Source organism: Lissotriton helveticus, chromosome 5_1, assembly GCF_964261635.1.
Source record: "Lissotriton helveticus chromosome 5_1, aLisHel1.1, whole genome shotgun sequence".
NCBI classification, from domain to species: Eukaryota; Metazoa; Chordata; class Amphibia; order Caudata; family Salamandridae; genus Lissotriton; species Lissotriton helveticus.
Genome location: NC_136065.1, coordinates 1,859,356,972 through 1,859,382,674, shown reverse-complemented (window position 1 = coordinate 1,859,382,674; position 25,703 = coordinate 1,859,356,972). Strand labels below are relative to the sequence as shown.

The window sequence follows — 25,703 nt, the reverse complement described above, 5'->3', positions numbered from 1 at the left end:
CAAAAGCCATTCACAAGTCCCAAAATTACCCTAAAAGTAAACAGTTGCTCCATACCTTTTAATATGGAGAGTGGTGAGTTGATAAAGGTTATGCCTGAGGAGAAATACAATGAACTGTCTCCATTGCCCCATCACACACCATCAAAGACTAAAGTGTGAACATGGGCTACATCGACGTCATTAAAGAGTTAGGGTCTATTTGTAGCAACCATGACACACAAAAGGACAGAAGTACAAGCACCCATTCATGTACTTCAAGGTACTAAGCCAAGTGCCCGTTTACTCAGTTTCAATACTGCTGCTGATATGGGACTGATATCTGTGAACTACAACATGAATGCTCATCATGAAATAGTAAGTCAGTCCCAAAGTTGTTTCATGGATTGGAAAAACTTATGACCATGAAACTGCAACTGCGTATCAATGAGGACGTTCATCCTCTTGCTCAAAGGCATGGACACATTTCATTTCATTTACAAGAAGTTGTTGAGAAAGAGCTAGAGTCATTACTAAAGCATGATATCAGTGAGCGATGTATTGGTCCAACTCCGTGGGTTTCACCCATAGTGGTAGTGCACAAAAAGGGCAGTGACGGAGCTGTACTCAACTGTGTTGATAGGAGTCAAGCCAACAAGGCAATTGAAATAACAACATCCTGGTCCACACATTGCTGACATGATCACATAGCTAAATAAATGGTGCCATGGTCTTCTCTTGCCTTGATCTGAATGAAGGGTATCATCAATTGGATCGCGAAGAAAAATGTAGGCACATTACCACCTTCTCTACCAATATTGGTTTGTTCATATATAAACGCTTAAGTTTCGGTGCGTCATCAGCTGCCGAACTTTTTCAAAATGTCATTCAACATATACAGCGTGTCAAGAAAGCCTTCAATTATAGTGATGACATATTAGCTCTCGGAGATACACAAAAGGAACATGATTATGTGCTTACACTAGTGTGTTATTTGTAAACTAATGCAGGTTTAACTTTTAATGCTGAGAAATGTGAGTTCTACAAAACAAACTCAAAATCTTTGGCCATATATTTTCGGATGGGTGCATGACACCGGATCCAGCTAAAGTATAAGCTTTGTCAGCCACCAACCCCCCACAAGATGTTACCATGTTACGTTCATTCTTTGGCATGGTCAGTTACTGTCCCAGATACATAAGTGATTTTGCCACAGTAAGTGCTCCCTTAAGAGACTTAACAAAAAGGAATGCTTCATTTTACTGGTCACATGAATGTGAACAAAGTTTTCATAAAAACAAGCATGCAATTATGAATGCCACAGAAATGGCCTACTTTGATCTAAAGCTCCATAACGAGATTGTTGTTGACGCAAGTCCGGTTGGGCGTGATCCTTTCCAAACACGGTTGATACCCTAATGCTCAAAAGCATATTGTGGCATATGCAAGCAAAAGTTTGTCACAAACTGACGCGCCTTTTCGCAACCAGAGAAAGAAAGCTTAGCAGTGGTGTGGGCTCATGAACATTTCAACGTAAAAGACTGTCCAGCATGCTACATTGGAGAAGCTTGATCTGAAGTCTGCTCTCCATGCTGATCTTCGAGCTTACCGGTCTACTCCTCATACAACGATAGGTGAAAATCCTTTTTCCCTGCTGTACAGTAGAGCCATGAGGACCAAGTTACCACAATAGAAGATATACAACAGATGGTGAACTTCGTCAAACTGACTTCTGCCGTAAGCAAAAGATGAAAGTATACGCTAACAAGCATCGATGAGCCAAAAACATTACTTTCACCAAAGGTGATCAAGTACTAGTGCGACAACAGAGAAAACGCCAATCTGATGCGCCCTTTGATGCTAAATCTTTCACAGCTATGCCTAGTAAAGGACACATGGTGAATAGTCACCTTCCTGGAAAGTTCATTAGGCGAGATTCTTCGCACGTCAGTCACCAGTACCTGATGTCAGAGATGAGACGGGTTGGATTGAGACTGAAGAGTGCCTCTTGACTTTATCTGTCTCTACATCACCAGTGCAGGTCATGGATGCTTCTCTTCTCTCTTCCCAGCTTCAGAAAAGGCGATCTGAGCATTTGGTCATATATTTAGGACCACTAATATAACCAATGGAAGAAGGATTTCAAGTAAACAAAAAACAAATTCCTATACGGGAGCAGCAGCATCAAATGATCAATGTCCACTAGGCATCAATTGACAGGGTTCAACTTAAAAAAATTTTAAAAAAAAAAAAAATACGTGCCTGTCTGCGATGGTCACCAAGGAAGAATGCACGCCACAGAAATGTATCCACATCATTTCTAGTGCATTGCACGCCGTCAAAGGACCTGCAACGGTAAAATGTCTGATGGCATGGCAGTGGGCAGATCAAGTACTTTAAAAGGACACCTAATGGGGCCAGATACAAAACCCTTTCTTGTAACAGAACCACCTCACTCCTATTACTGAAGCAATTACAAGTAATACCTCTCCTCGTCTCTCCCATAAACGGGAGAAAAAACGTATGTGCAGCAGCAAACCTTAAAAGTACCTCTTAAGGAAATGATTGAGCTCAGTTAAACTATATGGTTAATGAGTCTTAAAAGCATGGTGCATACAGTCTGAGGTTCCCTAATGCACATAATGCAGCTCATATCTTTTACTCGAGTTATAAAAACTCTACGCACATAGTATTGGTCACCACACTGCATGCAGCAATGCAGGCGTGTTTTTTTAACTGAGGTTCACTGTGCAATTGGAGGGAATATAAAGTTTGGTGCTTTTGCTCTCCCTCACCACATTACCATCACCCAACACAAAAACCTGCCATTTTCTCCTACCCTGTGACCACTTTCAGGCTCTTTTTTGAGGGCTACATTTATGAAGTGTTCTTCTCCAGGTGGATACCTTCCAATTTCTCAGTTTAGATATCACTGGCAATGGTGCCCTTAGAGAACTCATTGGCCTAAAAGGACAACATTCTGCCAGTCAGTGCTACCAGCGATCTCCACTTTTGCATCAATTCGAGCCTAGTGGAGGAATCAGTAACTCAACCTGGAGACCCAGACCGCACGCATGCTTTCCACTGCAGGGTGACAGGAGCCCCATATGGGTATCCAGCATATTTCCAGCTCAGTGCCTCTCAGACTACTGCACAGACTCTAATTCAGTAGTATTACCCATTTAGAAGGTTTTAAGAAGCTCCTCTTCCCATTACCTTTTATGTAGGCCATTCTAAGCTACCCTGTTCCTGAGGCTTCTCACCAGAGACCATCTCCTTTAGCAACTGCAAAACCTTTCATAATGTAGGTATGGTCTCATGAAAATTGCCTATGCCTTCTACGGACTCACTTTTCTTTTTCTAACTCTGATCACCCTTGCTCTATTATTGTTTCATATCGCTGCCGGAAAAAATTCGACCTGTTTTTCACTTTCAGACTTTTTATTTGCTAATAATCATCACTTATCAGGGTAACCTTTAAAGAGCTGTATACATTACGGTTTCTCAGATTGCTGCAAGTTTTCTTTTTTGTTTTCCCTTTTTTGGTGGCGTCTCCACGTTTGATTAACCACTTCGGCACTCATGACGAGCTCAGCTCGTCATGAGTTACGCTGCTCGCACGCGGATGAGGAGCTGAGATAGTCATGTAACGTGGCTTTTTTTTTTTTTTTAAAACGCAGCGCGCAGCGGGAAAACCGCTAGCGCGCATGCGGTTAATATCTCTTTCTCTTTTCCGGCTTCTGATCTCGCCTCTATTTCCACGACCATGACAAATTAGGGTGTTACACATACGGGAGCCTCTACCCTACCCTCTTTACTTTTTTTGAGTTTGTATTTAAAGATATGTATCCTGTTTGGACAGGTTAATTCCTCTTCAAGATTTAGCTTCCCTACTTATGTTCATATAGTAACCAATTGCAACTTCAGATTTTAGCCTACGTGGCATGTATTATTTGGCTGTACCATATGCCTGATGTGCCAGAGTTATTTTGTGGAGGAATTTGACAATAAATAAGCTTGGCTCTAACACCTCTTGAACGTGACTTACTGGACTAAAATCACAAAGAACATACAACTTCTACGGAGTGCTTTGACATCTTTTGTATTCCTGTTCTTTTGTTTTGTTGACACACTAGTTGATTTTTTATCACAATCTAGCACTTGAGTGTATCACCTCTAATGAGAGCACTGACGTTTATTTTGCACCAATATTCACTGTGCCACTGTGTGTCTTGAAATTGTTTTTCGAAAACTCCTTTAAATACATTTTATTAGCCATTTTGTTCTCTGCATCTAACGTATTGGCACTAGGGACCAGTGTTTTTTTGTTATACTGGCTGGCGATGAGGAGGCCAAAAGTTTGCCAAGCAACCTAAAAGTGCTAGAACGACAAAAGCACAGTTCATGCCACACTAAGCCGGACACAGTGAAGGGCTCCTCTCCCAACCAGCGATGCCTCAGTCCTCCAGAAGTCCAGGTACTTACCAAAACAGAAGTGTCACCCCACTCCATTTTATAATCCCCCTCACCCCAGCTCACCCTTAGCTGCCAGCCCACAGAGACCCTCAATCCAGCCTGCCATGTACAAGCACAAAAGATTCAAACACATAAAATCTGGTGTTGCATTTCAAATACAAGTATACTTTCCTTGCTGAAAACTGCCACAGTGAAAACACCTTACACTTGTATCTGCTTTTATGTTTTCAAAGGAGAAATTACACCTCTACTAATTGCAATGCATGGAAAAATAGCAGGCTGCATCCAAGCCTGAGATTCTATGCAAAGTAAAACAATTATTAAGAAACAAAATAAATATTTCTCCATTCTGGGAGGAAAAAGCTTCAAAGCGGTGGCAAATAATTTTTATACTTATTTACAGCCTAACGTCCACATACCAGAAGTATTTCTCACCACATGTGGCTAAACACTTATGTGAAGCTTTTAGCTTACATTAATAGCTTCCAAATACGAGGTGCAGCCTATGAAAACAAGGCAAGTTAAACTGGGGCAAAAAGGAGGAGACTTTACTCTTGCATCAGACGGAGGCAACAATTTAATGTAAAGCAAAAAGAAAAAAACATTAACATTTTAGGTACACTTAGTTTAAGGATTGGTAGCAACAATAAGTTTGCCATCAACTAGATCAAGTAAAGATGAAAGCAGATTGGCACCAGATCTCCAGTATTTCCTAGTGTGGAAATACGTGTGGAAAAGATATCAATCAAGGTGTGCTAGTAAAATTTAGCAATATAATCCCACAAAGCATACTAAATACAACACAACCCTGGTACTATTAAAGACAAATGCTAAAAAGCAGAATCATTATGTTGACATGGTACTTACAGTTTTCTGAATGAAAATCTGGCACAAACTGTTCATCGCTGTCAGGAACTTGAGCTGCAAAAGGAGGAAAATAAAGTTGAATTGAATGTGGGCTCTGACGTCATTAAGGAGAGTATAACTAAAATCTTGATGGGTCCTCAGCATGCAAGTGAGGTAGGCTTGTGGTTGTACATGCACATGAGGCACTGTGACAAAAAGATGGCAGTATTTTTCCAGATTTGATTCTTCCTTATACAAGGCACTCTAATCCTTTCAAGAGCAGAGACTACAAGTCCAGAATGCAATATTTAACATGAATGACTACGACTATCGGCATTATGTCCAAGACAAATGCCATCTGGTTGATAAAGCTAAAACACAATGGGACCAAGAACGCCACTAGGCAAGAAGAAATAAGAAATGGTCTTGCCTCTGTTGTGGCGACCTAATGATGTCTCATGCTCACACATCGCACAATACCCCTACCGACAAATAGTTCTGGCACCACACCAGTCTCAAGAGCAGTAAGCTAATCATTCTCAAATGCATTTTTCCCCTCGCCAGGGGTTTAAAGTGATACATAACACAGCTAAAGTGCATTATGCTAACCCAGTCCAATAAACAGAACTTCATTCCACGCGTCTGGCTTGGTTTGCAATTGCCTTACCATAAGAGATGAAACATTCACAAGATTAACGAAGCAAAACGTTGATGTCTCACTGAAATTTGTGCGAAAAATATAATTTAAAGACTCGACATTTTTGGCAAATTTATTTAGCAAATCTTAGCTCCGATTATGTGAAGACATGCAAGTATCAAACAGAATTTTAGAGTAAATAAAGCTGGTTACGGTAGTGAAAACAATGTGTACAAGCACATGAAGAAAGCACTACAACCTGTATTTTGCACTGTAATAGATACCTATACTACCTAATTAAATCACATGTATTCATGCTCATAAATGCACATAATTAAAAAACAGATACTGCGAATTAGAGTACATGGGTAAAAATAAACATGCTTAAGTACGAGACTATAAACCAGTAATGACATAGCATACTGTGGTAAATACTAATGGCACACTTTGCAGTAAATCTCCTTAAAATCTACTCTATCCAACAAGGAAAAAATATAAACATGGCCAACAAACACGCAACCCAAAGAACCAGAAAATATACAAGTGGGTGAAAAGAGTAAAATACAGTGAATGCAGGTGAGGAATCCCAGATTAAATTGTACAGGGTTGCACCTGTGGGGCAACCACAAATCAGCGTGACGCAAGCGAACCAATCGACCAAGAAACAATAAAAAATGAGTAAAGTCACGATGACGTCTGCATCAGAATGGGCAGTTTATTCAAGGGAGAAAGGTGAAATCAGGACAGACTATTAGCTAGCTGCAGGTCTAGATCGAATTGGGGACACAGACCATGAAGCGCACAATGTTCAGACAAAGCCATGCTTCAACTTAACGCCAGAACGAGTTTCCTTTTAGCATGGGCCTTCATAGAGAAAATACAAGCAGTCTTGAGATAACTTTCTGCCATTAAAAAAAGGTACCACCACAAAAACTTACTAAAAAAGTCTGACCCGCAGTTAGGACTAATTTAATAAAAAAAAGTTTGTGCCTTCTAAAGGTCAATCACATGTTATTTTTTTACTATCAAAGAGAACCAATGTTATCAATCTAAAAATAATGTAGAAAGGCGCCTTCCTCTTTTCCAGGCCAGCATTTCTCAGAAAAGTTTTAGTAGGGGAGGGGGGAGTCACAAAGGCAGCTGCCAGGAATGTTGAGCAAATCTGATTTTGTTCTAGGATGAGGGTGATGGTGGTGGACCTAGGGAGGTGGGTAAAGAGCACTCTTATGAACAAAAAAAACCCCAAAAAACTAAAACGACAAATATATTACCTTGTGGCGGTCGCCACTGGGTAGTTACAGTTGGGATCGTGTTCCCGTAGGAAACACACTTTTTGAGGTTGTTAATAACTTTGGTTTAGTCTGAGAATCTCGACGAACTTTCCAAAAATGAGTGAGATACTTGGCATGCACAACATGAATCACCGTTTTTTTTTTTTTACAATTTGTGAAGATTCGTCAAACGACGCCAAAGATAAAAGCAAGTCAAAAAAATGCTTTTGTTATGGAAAAATGGTCCTTACTAGATCAACACACTGATGACCGTTAGTGTATATATATATATATATATATATATTTAATTCTAGCTCTGCGCTATTAACTGACGAAAAAAAGCTGCATTGACGTTAACACACACATGCTGTGTCATTCCAGGGTGGGGAAAGTAATGGATGCGGGGAAACATGGATAATGTGGAGTGGTGGAGGCATAAGGACGAGAGCAAGTGGGAAAAGCAACGGATGAGGGAGGAAAATTGAGTACACATGGATGGGTATTTGGGTAGAGAAAAGCACACAAGGGAGAGAGCAAATAAAAACCACATGAACTCAGTTCTGAAAAGTAAAAGTAGTTCCCTGAATGAGAGTGGTGGAAGGATATCTACCAGCCATCCACTCAAAAAGTTGGTAAAGAGCCTATACTCCAAGGTAGGGATAAAAACACAAGAAGACGAAGGCAAGCCACAGAATGAAAAGTAAGCAAATGAGAGTGAGAAATCCAACCAATGGACTTCTATGAGCCCACTGTAACTTCTTGGCATGGCTAAGAGCCACAGTAAAAGCCTGTATAAAGTTGTGATCTAAAGGCAGGGCCATTGTAAACAGGACTATAAATCAACGACTGACAGGTACCAAAGATAGTCTACAATGACACGCTTCACCCAGTTACGAGGTCAACTATTGGCTTGCTTTTAAATTAAGTGATCCCAATGAGCCAATGGCAAACATTGAATAAGGCAAGTCAAATAAAAAAATAAAGAAAAAACATCCACTCCAAATTGTACCCACCCCCTTGCAGACTGGTCTGTGGTTTACGTGATTAGCCATAGATGGGCATGATCCCTTCCTTCTCTTTTCAACCACTGTACTGAAAAATCTAGAAGTGAAAATAGACCAATCACTCTCTATGCCTTTTCATGTTATTGCCATCTGTGCTCATGTTCTGCCACAATGAGGATTCTAAAAAAAGATTTTCCTTGGCTCCTGGATTCCTCTAGGACAACCCTTGTCCAGGCTCTTATAACCAGTCGCCTGGACTAAGGAACGCTGGGTGGTCTTTAAACTCTGCTTTCTCACACATAAGGCTCTTTACAGGGCCCGCCCAGCCTACTTGTCCTCACAACCACATATCTGGACCTCTAGATTAGGGATCAGATCTTCTGTTACACGGTCCCTTTCCACTGGAGCAAACTCCCGCTTTATCTTCGTACCTGAACAGATTTCACAAACTTTAAAATGATGCTAAAAACCTGGTTGTTCTAGACTGCCCTTTTCTGCTGTGATCAGCACAGCTCCAAGATACTCCGCGGGGAGTGAGTATTGCACTATGCTAAGACCTTAAATATAATATAAACTGAAGAGGCCACCCGGGAGACAAATTATCACCAGAGATCTACAAATATCTAACACTAACAGCTATTATAACAAGAAGGATACATTGTATAGAGGCCAACATGAAATGCAACTGAGGGTGTTGGACTAGAAAGTAAGTTTGGGTCATTTACATATGCAAGACATTTGGACATGCAGCAAGGAGGTGGGAGATGCATGACCACACGATGGTCTGCAACTTAAGTGTATGATTGATTGCATGCAGAGTCTAGTGAAGAACAAACAATTATAACCACAGTGGAAAGCAGAAGATATGGGGGCGACCATATAGTGGTCACAGGACACTGAACTACTACTTGAATCAATTAGACATTTGTAGAAGGGTTTTGTGCCAGCTTCCTGGTACTCAGCAGACAAAAATTGAGGGACTTGTTTCCACACAGTTCATGAAATTGTCTAAGAAAAAAACATGCAGTAACAAAAGTTTAACAGATTTGTACACAGATGCGGCTTCGGTTTCAAGGCAGTCCTAGGCAAGCAGTAGTGCAGGAAGAATTGGCAGGTGGCTTGATATGAAACTGGTCGGACCAAGAAGATTGCCTTTTAGGAGCTGTTAGTGTCAGTGCCTATTTGGTCTGAAGTTTTCAGGGTCAGCAGTGTAATTTTATGGGTTGATAATTACCTCCCCAATGGACATGTTAACAGGCAAAGAGCCTCGAGCATAAAGTTACTGGAGGTTGTTGAAACATCTGGTGCTCTTCTTAAATTGAAGCTGAACATACCGGGATTCTTTATATTATTATTTTCTTTTTTTTGCAGAGTTTTATATAGCGCGAACTAGACCCGAACTGAATCAGGTATCAGAGCGCTTTACATAGCACCAGTTACGTTACATGAGGACACGCATTCATTTTAGGCACGGGGAGATTAAGTGATTTGCCCAGAATCACAGGAGGTTTTTGGCGTCATTACCGAGACTCGAACCCAGATCCCCAGGTCCGAGGTCGAGCGCCCTAGCCGTTAGGCCAACCCCTCTCCCACAGATTCCTCATCATGACCAGGGTACAGGATTTTCGTAAGCAGAGCAGATGAAGGAATTCCCAGAAGATCTTTGGAAGACTGGTGCCTGCCCAGTCAGACTTAGTTGCTGCGCACTGTAAAGTGCATAGGCACTGCCTACGATGGAGCATTCCAGAATCCTAGTTCCTCTTTTTACAGGAACAGCAGAAGGTTGATCCTCTCTCATGGAAGTTGATGTGCCGTTTCTCAAGCACTGCAAGATCAAGGGAGGACTGCCTTATTCCAGGGTGCAACTGACAGCCATAGGGCTCTTTGCAATATTATGAGGGGCACGCAATAAGGAAAGCCCCAGCAGCTTGGGACGGGTTAGCTACCCGGAATAAGGATTCCCTTAGAACCAACTGACACAAAAAAACAAAACTTTCTGCAACCTTGCTCACAATATGCAGCTCACCTGCTTGTGTAGTAGCCTTTTTAAGGGCCTTTTTCACTGGGAAATTAGAAGGGAGATCTAAGCAAGATCATGCGTAGGGCTGACTAGGCATGATGATCAAATGTCCCACAACAGGCTAGTCATTAAACTAGAGAGGTCAAAAACTGATCAGTTAGGGAAAGGTGCCCTCAGTGGGCAGCAAGCTGCCCGGAAAATCTAATGTGCAGACTGTTACACATGATAGTCCACTTAGCTGTGTGCTCAGAAAGAATGAGGGGATCTGTAAACTAATGATTCAGTCAAGCCCTTAGATAGCAAAATTGTGTACTTGTCCAGGTAACTTAATACACATTCTCCATAAATTAATGAGAGGTGCGATGGTGTTCCATCAGGACGGGGTGAATTTGTCTGACACAGGAATGGAATTACTACATTTAGGCCTTTGCAATTTCCCAGTTGGGTGGTAGGGGAGGCAAAGGACCTGTGTGTTCTGGTTGATCTTGTAACAGAAGAGAAACCCACAGCAACACATAATTGAGGCCGTTCTACTCTCCACCATTGCCTTTACCTTTTAGGGTAGCACTGAGGGTGACAGGCTGCAATCCTCATGCTGCAAGGACATTTACACCTGGTTGGGCGGCACAGACGCAGAGTTCACAAAGCAGTGCAAGACATAGGGCTGTAGCTCCTGGTCTCACCACCTGGTGCACCCCCCATCCCCTTGTGACCTGGTTGTAGGAGGAGCAGACCATGGCAGGTATCATCCAGTCCAGAGGTCAGGGACTGTCTCACAGGGACCCAAGTGGTTTCACCTCTGGGGTCGCGTTAGATTTTAGGAATGTAAGGCCCAAGTACTCAGGAATTCATCGGGGAACCAAAGAATGTGAATGGATATTAGCTGGCCTTTTTTCTAGGTAGGTTTCACTTGTAAAATAGATTTGCACAGTGTGGTGATACCTTATCAATGTTTGTAAAGTTTGAATTATTGCTACTTATCAAATGTTAAACTTGTCTTTCTTACTGTTAGGTTTATGATGTGATGCGGAATAAACATGACCTGTGGGTAAACATAAGCAATGCAGTCTAATGATGGATTCAATTGAGGTGGAGCAGGCTCCAGACTCGGAGCAGTGACTCTACATGCCTCTAGATTGAATACTGGAGTAGCACACCTCTCTCAAATGGTAATGCCATTAAATAACCCTTTCCGGTATACAATATGTGATTGCAGTGCATTCTGGAGATCTAATGAGAGTGAACAACATTAGCAAATCCAAAAGGTCTGTTGTTGGTCACCTGTCCCAGGGGAAGCCTGTTGGGCCTAGGCTAATCTAGTACCCAAACAAAAAAAACAAAAAAAAAAAATCAAAATATAGATATAAAAACACATTGGATAAAAACAAAAACATTGTTCTGGACTCAAAGTACACACTACCATGGTAGTTTTGAAGGGAGCTACATTGTATGTGGCTGTGCCCCTTGTGAAAAGGCAGAAGGCTGTCACTCACTGAGAAGTTGGCCAATGGCTGAAGTGGGATGACCATTTGCCAAGTGCTTCACTTGGTGGAAGAAAAATGTGAATGGCTATAACAGATCAATGGATGAAAAGGCCTGGCTGTTTGTCCCTTTATGTATACTATACATATAATTTTAGGAAAACTAAAATCTCTTGGATAATGGCAGACCTAAAAAGGGCACCATTAAGAGACGTCCCCCCTCACTATGCAAATTTGTCTTTCTGTATTTAGAAGGAGCAAGAAATGCAAATAAAGTAAAGGGGGGGGACGGACTTCTGAACAAGAAAGGGATGTGTTTATTACAGAACGAAGAATTAGAAAAGGATTATAGAATTGTACAATTGCATATTTAGTGTAGTTTGAAGACTACCATTATTAAGGCTGGACTTTTTTTTTCAATTCCTGAGCGTCTCATCACCAAAGCGGTTCCATATAACATGTGACACTTTGTGCCTGTCCAAGCTTTTTAGCCTATTTTGTGTGATCGGGCTTCCTGGTCCAAACTCCTAATAAAAATGAACACTCCAAGACCCCTCCACAAAAAATGCTGGCTGTAAAGAAGCCTTTGACTGGATTCAGGTTTTGGACCCAGAGGCTACCTGGCAATTACACAGTGTGAAGTAGAGAAGTGAACCAAGGCAAGCTGAGTCCGTTATTACAATTAATATTAACCATTTCGCTTTTACTATTATTGCAATGCAATGTATCTGTACCAATGTATTTTATAGTATTGAATTAGTTCAATACTAAGGGAATTAAAAAAAAAATGAAATAAAATCTGCTTTGCGCCCGAACAGAACATGATATGATTGCCAACTACAAAAAACACCTTTGACAGTTCTCTCTACCACACAGAAATTGGTGCCAACCTGCCCACTTTTCACCAAGCTGCAACTGTTAAGCTTTCGAAAGTACATTGTAACTGCTAGGTAAATACTTCTGGCAATATTACAATTAGAGAAAGCTACAAAACTTGGAAATATACGTGTCCAATTCATAGATTACATTTAAAAACAACTAAAATTAGAGCCTCAAAAGTGTATCCAAAGTTTCTGATGTACATTTTTCCCCCTAAAATGTATGTAGAGACCCTTCCTCTGCTCACTGAACTTAAGACACATGAAGGTCGATATGACGGCTTCAGCTTTTTAAAGAAGCACTGGCAAAGTCAACAGTTTCGCCCTATGAGAGTTATTGGCTTTGGCAATGATTTTTTAGACATGCAGCACAGCTGCAGTCTTGGGTGACACCCAACAAATGGAGGGAAGCTAATTAAACCTGCAGCCATTCACATAAATATTGAACTTCCACTTTTTTAAGTCTAGGTTTTGACAGAGAAGCTGTCAAACAGGCCTACTGCATATAATGTACACAGAGTGGGCTCTGGGTCTGTCCTTTTCAAGAATAGGCATTCTACAACTGGCCTCTAGCAGCCAATTTTGCCAATCATGACTTGGCTGAGCCCAGTAGAGTACCGTATTTTCTGGCGTATAAGACGACTGGGCGTATAAGACGACCCCCTACTTTTCCTTTTAAAATATAGAGTTTGGGCTATATTCACTTGCTTATTAAATGACACCGGCGTATAAGACGACCCCCAACTTTTGAAAAGATGTTCAAGAGTTAAAAAGTCGTCTTATACGCCAGAAAATACGGTATTCATCTCTCACCTAATACCAATAGCTGTATCCTTCCACTTCCACTCTAGTCCTGGTGGTAAATTGCACTACTTTACAACTATATCCCTCAGTTCACTCCTGCTGGCTCCCGCTAAAATGATATAACAGGTGTGCTAAAAGCATGAAGAACCCTAGACCTGTTGGCTTTACAAATGTTGGTTTGCTTTGTAGATCATATACTGCCAAAAATAGAAGTACTGTGGCAAATATTACTGAATTTGTAAATATTGAAGTAAAATAAAGGTTATGCTTCACTCAGAGGAGCATGCACGCACTGCAATGTGCAATAGCAAAGAAGCTAATCGGTCTCAACCTATTGTCAATGCTAAGCAGCACGGTGGGAAAGGGGCAAGAGCACAATGAAGTGGCAGATGTTCGTTTACACCTACAGAATAATGTGGGTGTTATTTTCTTTAAGTGATCTAAGATGGTGCATGCCACTTAGGCCGGGAAACAGAAATAAATTAAATTAGGTGCACAAAAGTGCTATTATAATGGAGCGCAAGCACCAAATGGCAGCTGCCGAGTGCTCTGAAAAAAAAAAAGACTGAATGTTAAAAATGTAAATGGACACCTGCAAGCAGTGCGAAGCAAATGAGTCAGGAAGATTAAATAAAAATTAATCTTGGTGGGGGAGCACGAAAGAAATAGAACATGAGGGGGGAAAGCAATACAGGGCATGGCTATTAGCACATGAGAGAGCTATAAAGCGCATGCACTCTGATGGCGTGATAAAAAAAAAATGTATGACGTAGGTCACTAATGTGCGTAGTTGAATGATGCAGGTAATTGAAAGGAATGGAAAAAAGACTATGCTCCAGGAGAGAGGCCAACACATGAAGTGGAAGGAAAGCCACTGAATAAGTAGCAAGCAAATGAGCGCTACAACTAAGCCAACCAATAAAAACCAAGGGCTGGTGCTAAGTCCACTATAAGTTCTTGGTATAGCCCACAAAGGACTTTTGCAGCCAGGCAGTGAAAATCTACAAAGACATTATAATTAATTGGATCTGTGAATATCTACTTTCGGGGTGGTAGGAGAAATCAACAATTGCAAATGCCACAACACTGCGGAGTTAAAGCCGATGAGAAATGGAAATATTTCACTTCCATGTCCAAAACAAACATCAGTACACTATAATTCAGGCCACTAAAAGAAGGTAAAGTTAAATAAAGTATGCCTACAGGGTTCACTGGTATATCAATAATGCAGTGGCTCGGCTCTTTTTTTAACAGACCGTACTTTGGTCTTTTCTGCAGCAGCCAGCTCCAATTCTTATTTGTCCCCTTATGGAGTTCCCCAAGGCTCTGTGCTTTGCTAATTAATGTCTATGTCTGTCCTCTGGCAGATGTTGCTGAAGAAGCTGGGTTGTCCCTTTTTCCTACGCCGATGACACTCGGATCATCTTTTCCCTTTCCTCATCAAGAGGGCCTAAACCCTCTGCTCTTCAGTCAAGTCTGAGTAAAATCGTGACTTGGATGCAAAATAACTTGCTCAAATTAAATGGGACAAGACTGAAGTCATGATTTTAGGGGAAAAACATGACTTCTGAGGACCTCAACACTGGCACTCTGAAATGGGTGCCTTACCCTTGCCAGTACATCAGGTTTACAATTTTGGCTTCATCAGTGACGAATATCTTTCAATGAAACAACAAGTCACCAAGGTTGCCACAACCGGTTTTACTATTTTAAAGTGACTGAAGAAAATGTTATGGATGATTCCCCGCTCTGCTCAGAGAACTGAAGTTCATGCCCTAGTTACGTCTAGGCTGGACTACAGAAATGTTCTTTAATGGGCTCCAACAAAGCTACAATCCAAAGACTTCAGGTGGTGCACAATGCAGCTGCCAGACTGCTGTGTCATATGCCTAAGACTGCCTCAGCCTCTGGTTCCTTTGCGACCTTCATTGGCTGATGGTGGAGAACAACGTCAAATTCAAAGCATTGTGCTATATTCTGAAAATGAAAACTGGAGTGGCCCCGAAATTTTTTAAAAATCTAGTTCAAAGCTACCAACCATCGTGCCCTTGGCGCTCCTGCCCTGCAGACTAGGTTTACTATCCCTAGAATCAAACTCACTCGAATCTCAGTCTTTTTCCTACTTAGGAACTACCCTATGGAATTCTCTACCCATCTCTCTACACGAGGAAACAGAGTATAGCAGATTTCGCATAAGTTTGAAGACTTGGCTGTTCAATCATTAATATATTTTTTGTCATTTCTCTTTCCTACTGGGTTGGCACCGGAAAAACCTTTTGGAGTAGCTGTGCGCCCTACAAATTCAGTTTAATAATAAAGAAAGCATCACCCATCAAAGCCAAATAAACACAACCTATCTACTTTTTCACTGGCTACCCATATTCCTCCCGCACCTTCTAACCACCCACTTCCCATACAGAACATGTGCACTTATATTGGTCAACAATAAAAACAATTCAATACTCTTCTCGGTTGTAATACAATGCTAGGCACCATTCCAAGTCATTATGTCCTAAGAATATGAACTAGATGTACTCTGTCAGCTTAGTCATCATAGCCAGTTCCAATATATATCCATTAACGAAGAACGCTTGCAAAATATCTGCATTGCTAAACCAGACCGAAACATTTACCGTCAACACGGCTTATACCATTATCTTGTCAAACAATTTTTTTATTGGGATGCTATACAGTGCTCTTCTAGTGGAATGGCTTACCAAGATGAAGTTATGTGGATAAGCCATAGTGCCAAACCTCACAATGCTGAAGTGGGGAGATTGGCAGTAGTTCATGCCCCTGGAGAGTGGCACAGACCATCATTTGGCAACAGAAAAAGAAATCCACCGTGCATTTGTTGCACCGTAGTTGCTGGCAGCTCAGGGCAGTAACAAGCCCAATGTTCAGAGGTGCCAGAATAGGACTGGTTTCATGTGTAATGCTGCAGGATATGAACTAAAAACAATACTAGGAGATGGCAGGAAAATGTGTTTTTTTTCTCTATGGAGTCCAGGCTAATGTGCTTCAAAACACTAATTGCACCTGGCGAATTACCAGGCGAGTCCTAAAAACTACTGCCATCCACTGACCAATATCTAACCCTACATTCTCTTATTTATTTTGTCTGTGGCTTTAACTGTTGGTCACTTAGAACACTCAACCAATAATTAGTTATTCCTCATTGCTTTTTTTTTTTAAATCATAACCATTGGATTGGCAGATTGTGTGCATGTACACATATAGGTAAGTTTATTATGTAAACGTAAGGATGGTTTCAAATTCCTCATCACTAACATGTTATCTTTCCCGTAAATATTTGTCTGTATACGGAACATTGTATTTAGATAGTTAAAGCACTGAAACAATGTTTCACCATTGCTCCTTGTTTATTTAGCATCCTGAGCATGAAAAGGTACACAAAACCATAATCCAATTGCAAGCATGTCCCATTGTTTGCTGCAGATTGCAGCCCCAAAAACCTAATGTCTACAAACTAAATGTGTCAGCACTACAAAACAAGTCGCTTTCACAAATACTCAACCTTCTGCACAAATATTTTGCCATTGTCGACAACCACATAATATAGTCCAGCACTTAACATTTTTCTGAAAAATGTCTTCTTTTGGAAAAACATGCAAATGCTATCCAAATTTTTTTTTAACAATATTAAAGCTAAACAATGGCTAGCTTGTATACTAACTCTAAGTAAATCACTTGGCCTGCAGTAATGAGGATTTGTCAATATACAACCCCAGAATGGCATTATAGTTCTAGAATACAGTTAGTCATTAGGCATCCTCTATAATGACATCATAAAACACTACTAAAATATGCTGGATTATGTTGGGACGTTTCCAAAGTATACCTTAGTCACACACATAGCTAATCTGTGATACCACACAAGTACCACCCTGAGAACTTGAATCCAACACAAGGACAAGTTTTAGAATTGCCTGCTTGAACATATTCTGCTTTGTCACTGCTCAGGAGATCTATAAGCAGCTCTTGCCCAGCTCTGATCAGAGTAGTCTACATCTTATCCTACCGGATGGACATCTGAAAGGAGCTACATTCTGATACTAGTTGCAATCAGAGTCAAACGCAATATTTTAATAATTGTCTTCATTGAAGATTATGGGTAGCTTAAATATGTGTTTGCTCATCTTCCAAAGACAAAAATGTTTAAAATAGGTACACACAGTAACTTTCCATTGTGCGTGCCATGATGCTGTCCCAGTACCAAGCATGTCCATGGGTGCATTTCTCTAGAGGGATACTATGTAGCCACCCCCAACAATCCCCAACTCAGTGATTTAGTCTAGGCCTCGGTGGTGAACTTCGCTCCGTTCACGGAGTTTTCTGCACTTCGCGGACTGCAGAAAACTCTGCTTCGCAATTTGCATCGGAGTTTTTTCCCAGCTCGCGAACGGTAAGTTCGCGAGCGTGAGCTGTCGCTCGGGTAAATTTCTACCTGAGCGGCAGGAATACCAGCACAAACTGCAGTTCGCACTGCACTCTGCCACTCGCGGAACTTGGCAGAGTTTTTTTGTAACTTAGTGTAGTTTTGCATAGCAAAACTCAACGAACTACCCCCAGGCCTGATTTTGCCAGATGCGTCCCTAACGATCAGTTTGGAGTTATCTCAGAGGAAGAGCAGTATTGAGGATTTTTGAGCTACAACTGAGGTGGGGAGTAGGAAGAGTTGGAGGTATGAGAAAGGGTGTAAGAGCAGATACATAAACTTGAAAGATCAAGAGAAGCCAGAAAAGAGTCAAACTCTCTTGGATTCTGTACTGAAATATGGGTTTCTAAGGAACATCCTACAGGATTCCAGAGGACAGTACTTCAGCGTAGACGTAGATCATACAAAGAAGAGACAACGCAAAGAGTATTCTGAAATATTCCGATTTTTTTCCACTCACTTTTAACATACAAAAGGACTGAAGACAAAAAATGTGAACTCATGAAAATTATTAAAGCGGAAGCGTACACAAGATTCAAATTGCGGCTTCTGTCTCCATACCAGATACTTTATACACTAGCCAACACCTCGTTGGAACAATTTTTAGAGTGGGGGTGCTGCCATTAACATTACATACCTGAAGTCAAGGGACTGTGAAAAATCCAAACATAAAACAAAAACACAAGTGTAGCAAAATTGCCGTTCAGCAGGAGAGAGGTGTGGGTGCAACACCAACTGATCCGATCCACCAAGAAGTCAGCATTCAAGGATCGACTCGACAACAACGCCCAAAACAGCAAGGAACAATTCAACATCGTCAAAGAATTCACCAACCCCACCACAGCCTCAAACGACATTACTCCCTCCCAAGAACTCTGCGACTCCTTATCCTCTTTCTTCTATAACAAAATCGCCGACATACATAACAGCTTTAGGAACATTTCCAAAGAACAGTCCACTCCACCCACCTCTGAACGCAAACCGCCCCCTAACATCCTTAACGCCTGGAACCCAATCACCACTGAAGACACCATCCGCCTAATGAACTCCATCCACTCAGGCTCGCCAACCGACCCCTGCCCCCACCACATCTTCAACAACGCAGATTCCATCATCGCACCCCATCTCCGTGATGTCATCAACTGCTCCTTCAACGCCGCTACCTTCCCAGAAAGCTGGAAACACGCCGAACTCAGCGCCCTCTTGAAGAAACCCACAGCGGACCCCTCTGAACTCAACTACCGCCCCATCTCCCTCCTCCCATTCCCTGCCAAAGTCATCGAGAAAGCCGTCAATCGACAGCTCGCCGCCTTCCTTGAATCCAACAACTCCCTCGACACCTCACAGTCCGGCTTGCGAGCCAAACACAGCACCGAATCCGCCCTTATTGCAGCGACAGACGACATCCGAACACTACTGGACAACAGAGAAACAGTTGCCCTCATCCTACTTGACCTCTCCGCCGCCTTCGACACGGCCTGTCATAGCACCCTCATACAACGCCTCAGCAACATCGGCATACAAGGAAAAGCCTTAGATTGGATCATCTCGTTCCTCGCTGGGAAAACCCAGAGAGTCCGCCTTCCCCCATTCAAATCAGAGGCCACCGAAGTCATCTGCGGAGTACCACAAGGATCACTCAGTCCCACCCTCTTCAACGTTTACATGAGTCCCCTCGCATCCATCGCGCGACAACACAACCTCAACATCATCTCCTACGCTGACGACACCCAAATGATCCTTTCCCTTACCAAAGACCCCAACACCGCCAAAACCAATCTTCATGAAGGCATGAAAGAAGTAGCCGAATGGATGAAAAACAGCCGCCTAAAACTTAACTCAGACAAAACGGAAGTCCTCATCCTAGGATCATCCCCCTCTGCCTGGGACAACTCATGGTGGCCATCGGCCCTGGGCACGGCACCCATACCCACAGACCACGCACGTAACCTGGGCTTCATCCTAGACTCCTCCCTCTCGATGACCAAACAAGTCAACGCCGTCTCATCCTCTTGCTTTACCGTACTTTGTATGCTCAAAAAATTCTTTCGTTGGATCCCCACCGAAACAAGAAAGACTGTCACCCACGCTCTTGTCACTAGCCGACTGGACTATGGAAACACCCTCTACGCCGGAACCACGTCCAAATTACAGAAAAAACTCCAACGCATCCAAAACGCATCGGCCAGAGTCATATTGGACATCCCGCGCCAACCTCACATTACCGCTCACCTGAAAGACCTCCACTGGCTTCCCGTCAACAAGAGAATAACGTTCCGTCTCCTCACCCACGCACACAAGGCCCTCTACAAACTAGGACCCGAATGCCTCAACACACGACTGTCCTTCTACACACCGACCCGCCAACTAAGATCCTCCAATCAAGCCCTCGCTGCAGTCCCACGCATCCAAAGATCCACCATTGGAGGAAGATCCTTCTCCTACTTGGCGGCCAAGACCTGGAATTCTCTCCCCACTCACCTCCGCCTTACCCAGAACCACATTTCCTTCAGGAAGGAACTTAAAACCTGGCTAGTCGATAAATAATTCACCCCCTTCCCCAAGCGCCTTGAGACCCTCTGGGTGAGTAGTGCGCTATACAAATTACTGAACTTGAACTATGTAGCTGTTGGGGCATTTTGTAGCGCAGGTGGGGTAGCACAGTGTGATTTACAGCACATTTTCTATGGAAATGGCCAATAAGTTTGCATAGAAATGTGGTTTTACTGGTAAAACTGCATGCACAAAAACGATAATGGGTGGAAATTGGGTTTCAGTAAATATTTATCATCTGCACATCACCAAAGTTTTTTATCCTTTTAAAATTCCTGGTTTTCTTCACTCTTCAGAATTACAAAATATTGCCTAATTTGTGCTTCCCTAACTGCTGATATATTTAAAATGTGTATAGTTAATATTTAAATGTTGCTGTGCGTAAGATTAGAGAAAAACTGAGATGCTACAACCTTTCCTTTACTCCAGTAGGATGGTCACCTAGGTCACTTTGACAAAACTCTCTCACTTTGCAGTTCAAGGAATTATAACACTTCAGTCTCAGAATAAGCAGTAACTTATCACAAAACTTAGCCCGATATTTGATCTTTGAACGCAGATGAGACGAGATAAACAGAATATCTAAAGGCATCTTTATCGCTTGTTAACCTTCTGAACTCCAGCATTATACCTGGGGTTCTGCAACACCCCTGCTTTCAGCGCCCATGAATGGCAATAACAGCAGTAAACGATATACCAAAGCTACATCCAATGACGTAACGAAGGAAGCGTGGGAGAGGAGAGGCAGCCATCTTGAAGAGGCAAAGTCTAGAGAAGCAAAGAGAGGGAAACCTGCCACAACCACCATGCGAGATAAAACTGGGGGTGCTGGGAGTTTCAGTTAGCAAAAAATAAGTGGCTATCGTGCAGGTAAGGACCATGCTATATGCTTTCATAAAGAAAATGGGGGAAGCGTGCAATATGCAGATGTAGCTATCCCCTTTTGATGTGCGCTCCTTAATTCACCCAGGCTTGCTCTCACAACCTGCAAACATTGGGGCATTTAATCAGACAAACGTATTCCCCCATGCCCCCCCTCCCCCCGGAAATTTCGGGGCCTTCCTGTGGCTCACGGCCCTGCATTACTCCCCTGCTAAAGTTTTCCTCAAAACCCAGGGCCACTGCGCATAGTGCTCTCGTGATAGCTCCGCCCCTGGTGAGCACTGGAAATCCCAACCTAAGCAAACACTTCACCAAACATTTACAGAGCAGAAAAAAAAAAACAAGCCAATAGCAGTTTGCGGGGGCGGCGGAGGCTTCACCAGACAGGAAGCAGCCCTTGCAGACAGCCGATTGATGGCAGGGGTGTAACCAGAGGGAGACTTGAGCATGAATGAGCTGAAGGTGAGGGGGGCGGGGGAGGGGAGGCAGCCTTTAAAAAGCATGAATGGAAGGGCAGACGGAGCGCAGCCAGGGGGCGGGGAGAGATGAAAAGGTGCGAGAGCCGCCGAATCTGCAAGTGCAAATATGCAGACAGGCCTGGAATGCCACCTAGGTGCGAGAGGTCGATAACAAACCAGCGCACGGGCAGGTGGAAGTCAGGCGGGCCGGTCCGATTAAGAAGTTAAAAAAAAAAAGTAAATTCGGTAGAAGTTATCACAGAGAGCGCGCTCAGACCTGCTTGCAGTGGCGTAGTCATGGTGTTATGTAAGAAAGAAAGCGCCCCTATCCCTTCTCCCCCACGTGTCGTTTGAACTGTAAAATACAGTAATATCGGGGTTCTGGTGGCAGTGCACCACCTGCTGTAATCGAAGCTACGCCTCTACTGCAGAGGTGAAAAGAGCACTGCCCGGGTAAGGGGGTACACAATGGGTTGAAGTATTCCGTAAACACGACGATGCCAAAAGTTCCACAAGACACTGGATGTCTTGGCGGAGTGTCGCACTGCACTCTGACTATACAATATGCGCGTTGCGCCTGCTAGTTAGTCGATTTCTCTCGCGCACCCACAGCTATACATACATACATACATACATACATGCATAAGGGTCTGATTTACAGCGTTTTGTTCTACTACAGTCCTTTTAAAGACACAAAAGGAACGGAATGTGCAGAGGGAAGCCCCGAAACCAAATTCATGAAACCGGATAGACTTTTTCAATCTTTCAAGTGTACTGTGAATGAGGAAATTCCACCAGTATATTGAGGTTCCCTCAGTGCAAACTTGGGGGTTTGTGAGCATTCGTTGTAAATGGCGGGTTTCTCTGCAGAAGTGGCCGAATGTTGGCAAACTTAGATTCGATGGAGATCCACCATAGGTTTGCTATAAGGGCACAATTAGGCAAGTCGGATGACTAGATCAATGTACCCCCCCCCCCCAAAAAAAAAAACACCACACAATTACCAGACCTGCGACCTTCCTCAGCCCAACATCCGAGCCTGATTTACTCTGTTTACATTTTCTGAAAAGCATTGGAAAGAAGCTCTGAAACCGTTGTACAATAGCTTGCATGGATGTATTCTGTGCAACTGCAGGACGTGCACGGCTGCCCAGCCTTCCTCATTTACATTTCCAAGTTATCACAGTAGACGGTGCCTAGAGTATGTGCACTAGGACCCAGTTCTGAGCTCCCTGACCTAGGGGCATTGTGGTAAGAACCACAGCTGCAGGGGGGCGGGGGGGGGGGGGGAGACTGGGTTTCCTGGAAGTGCATATGTGACATGCAGTTAACTGTACCCTTCAATACTTGCCTTCATCAAGAGGCCAGAGAGCACGCTGCTTCCCCACAGTAAAGGCCAGTGAATACCACAAGACCAAAAACAAAAAAAAACTCATTATCCAGTCAACTGCATTTCCTTTTGCTCTTCAGTGTTTTGAAAACGTATTAAGATTTTAGTTCATGATGTGACTGAATGATTAATGAGCCCTTTTGCAGCATCGTGTTTGACAATAAAATGTATCTTGGAGCAAAATCTGAAGCCACTACGGGTTTCACCCAGAAAAAAGATTATCCTGGTAATCAGAAAGGGGTTACGAGAGTTTTATAAGTGGGGAAAAGGGGGCTTTAAAAACATGAACTGTATTGAAGGGGAACTCCCCCCCCCCCCCCACCCCCACCAACACACTCTGACAGGATCTGAAGCATAGGTTCCTCACGAGGACCAGAGAACACATCCTGGTGATCTGAAATGTGTAAGTGAGGAAAGGAGTGTTCAAGGAATACTATGCCTGGTACCAGCAAGTCCAGCAGTACACTACCAGCAAAGCCTTGATACCAGGCCACTGATCTGAAAGCTCACCTGGTGCTCAACTGGAAACAAATGGTTGGGTGATGAAACGACCATGCCATGGTTAGTACTCCGCTCTACTACCAAACTGTTCCTCCGTAAACATCATAGGTACATTTTTTTTCCTTCTACCGACGTCAGCTTTTCAGGGTCAATAAATTGAGCAAACAACAAATATATAGACCAGGCATCACAGCACCCTCTTTCTATACTGGTGTGCCCAACCTAGTATCCTCAAATAAAAAAAACTATCAAGTTTGACAGGCCCGAATTGGAAGTTCATTAAAGCGTTCTTTATTGAAAATCCAAAATAATTCTCCTAACCATTGAAAGGAGTAAGAAGATTTTTGAGGGTTCCTACTGATCTGCGACCTGCAACCAGCTATGATAAGTTAACAACCATAAAGGATGCACGACTGTAAGTAGTGTGAAGGACTCAAGAAACCACGACAGCTCTTGTCCAATTTACTCGGTTTTACTCAAAAGAGCCTTTTAAATAAAATGGAAGAAGGGTAAATCGCCCCCGTTATATGGCACATTTCATGGTAGGGCCTACTAATCGGCCCAGGTGAGCAGGTTTTGTTAGGAGCGAGCTCAAATGGAGCTTTTTATTTGGGTGGTCTGGTAGGGCCCCTCTTACACTACGACCCCATGCTTTCTACTAAGGCCTACTAAGCTATCCTAGATGTCAGAAGAAACACTAGGTTGAAAACGCAGATCTTGCCAAAGTGTTTTGTGGCAGGCATAGGAGTCCTTTACCGTAAGTCAACCTGGTGTGACAAGTGACAATAAAATGCACTGGCTTTTGGAAAACTATATTTCTAACGTTGTTTTGAGGCAAAAAGCATCAATTTTGTCTCCGTTTAGGTTGTTTGCACATTCTGTAATGAACAGGCAATGCACTGTATCCCGTGGCGTAGCAAGGAGGTGGTGGTCCGCCCCAAGCGGCACAAGTTTTGGAGGCGGTGGCCTCCCTCCTGCTCTTACCTGTGGCCCTCCCCGACCCCGATGGGAGGCACAACAGCTCGCTACGCCACTGATTTTATCCTGCTGGAGTCAGCTATCCCAGTATATCTTGCCTTGCACAAGTAGCTAATTTCTTTCAGCATCACTCTGGCAATAGCCAACAATGGTTATAGGCAAGAACATGGCTCTTCCAACAGGTGCATTTCTTATAAAAACCATTCACTTGGGAACCATAAACACGCTAATGACAGTTGTGAGCTGGAGGTAGGCGGCAATACGAGACATCAATAGATCGAGATAAAGTCTGTACTTGAGAAGTACACTTCCTGACAGGTCTGTGCAAATATTTAGCAAGGGAAATGCCGAGATATCAATCTGCTTTAACAAAACCTGATTAAATCTTTGTCTTAAAAGGAGAAGCCCAGTAGACAACCCTTTTACAGCAACGCTGGTGCTGTATATACAGTATTATTCTGACCGATGTAACAATGATAGCAAAGCCAATAGTTAGAAATGTTGTATAGTGATTTTCTGAAGCTTCTCAAAAACATTTACTAGAGGTATAGCATGTGGGCCTGTTCAAGAAGATAGTAGGCATGCAGAAAAGTATGTAGGGAGGAAGAGTTAGAGCTAGGATGAGTCAAGGGCAGTATACAATGCAATGGTAGAGGTGGTATTGACGTGAATCATTTTGTGCAAGCTCACACATTTTGGGGCATAAAAAGAAACTACCAGATAACCATGATGAAGAGGTTGCTTATTACACAGCATTTGCGCCATCTTTTTTTTTTTTCATGTCATCCTCCGATTGCAGAGTCATCTTTTTATAGACTCCTTGAGATATGGGTTGCTTTAGTGCATCCAGGATCTTGCCTGGCTTTAAACCATAATACACCCTACAAGATCAACCATACTATTAGTGTTCAGAATTAAAGAGGGCTTTGCCTGCCTGGATGATAAACACCCTCATCTAGCTCTTCAAAATAACGCAGCAAAGCAAAGATTTTTATACACAGGGCAAAGCCTCCCTCTGTCAAACAAGTGGATTTTCAACCAAATGGTTTGCTGCAAACATCCAAGTGTCACCTGGAGGCTGCAAATTCT

General features: G+C 42.7%; 1 protein-coding gene across 1 annotated transcript in view; it reads right to left on the bottom strand.

Annotated features, from left to right (window-relative positions):
* ETV4 (ETS variant transcription factor 4) overlaps nucleotides 1-25,703 on the bottom strand; it is a 147,022-nt gene that overhangs the window by 90,289 nt on the left and 31,030 nt on the right. Inside the window, exon 5 of the mRNA XM_078645296.1 lies at nucleotides 5,320-5,373. Coding sequence (XP_078501422.1) covers nucleotides 5,320-5,373 — 54 coding nt within the window. The remainder of the gene's footprint in view (nucleotides 1-5,319; nucleotides 5,374-25,703) is intronic.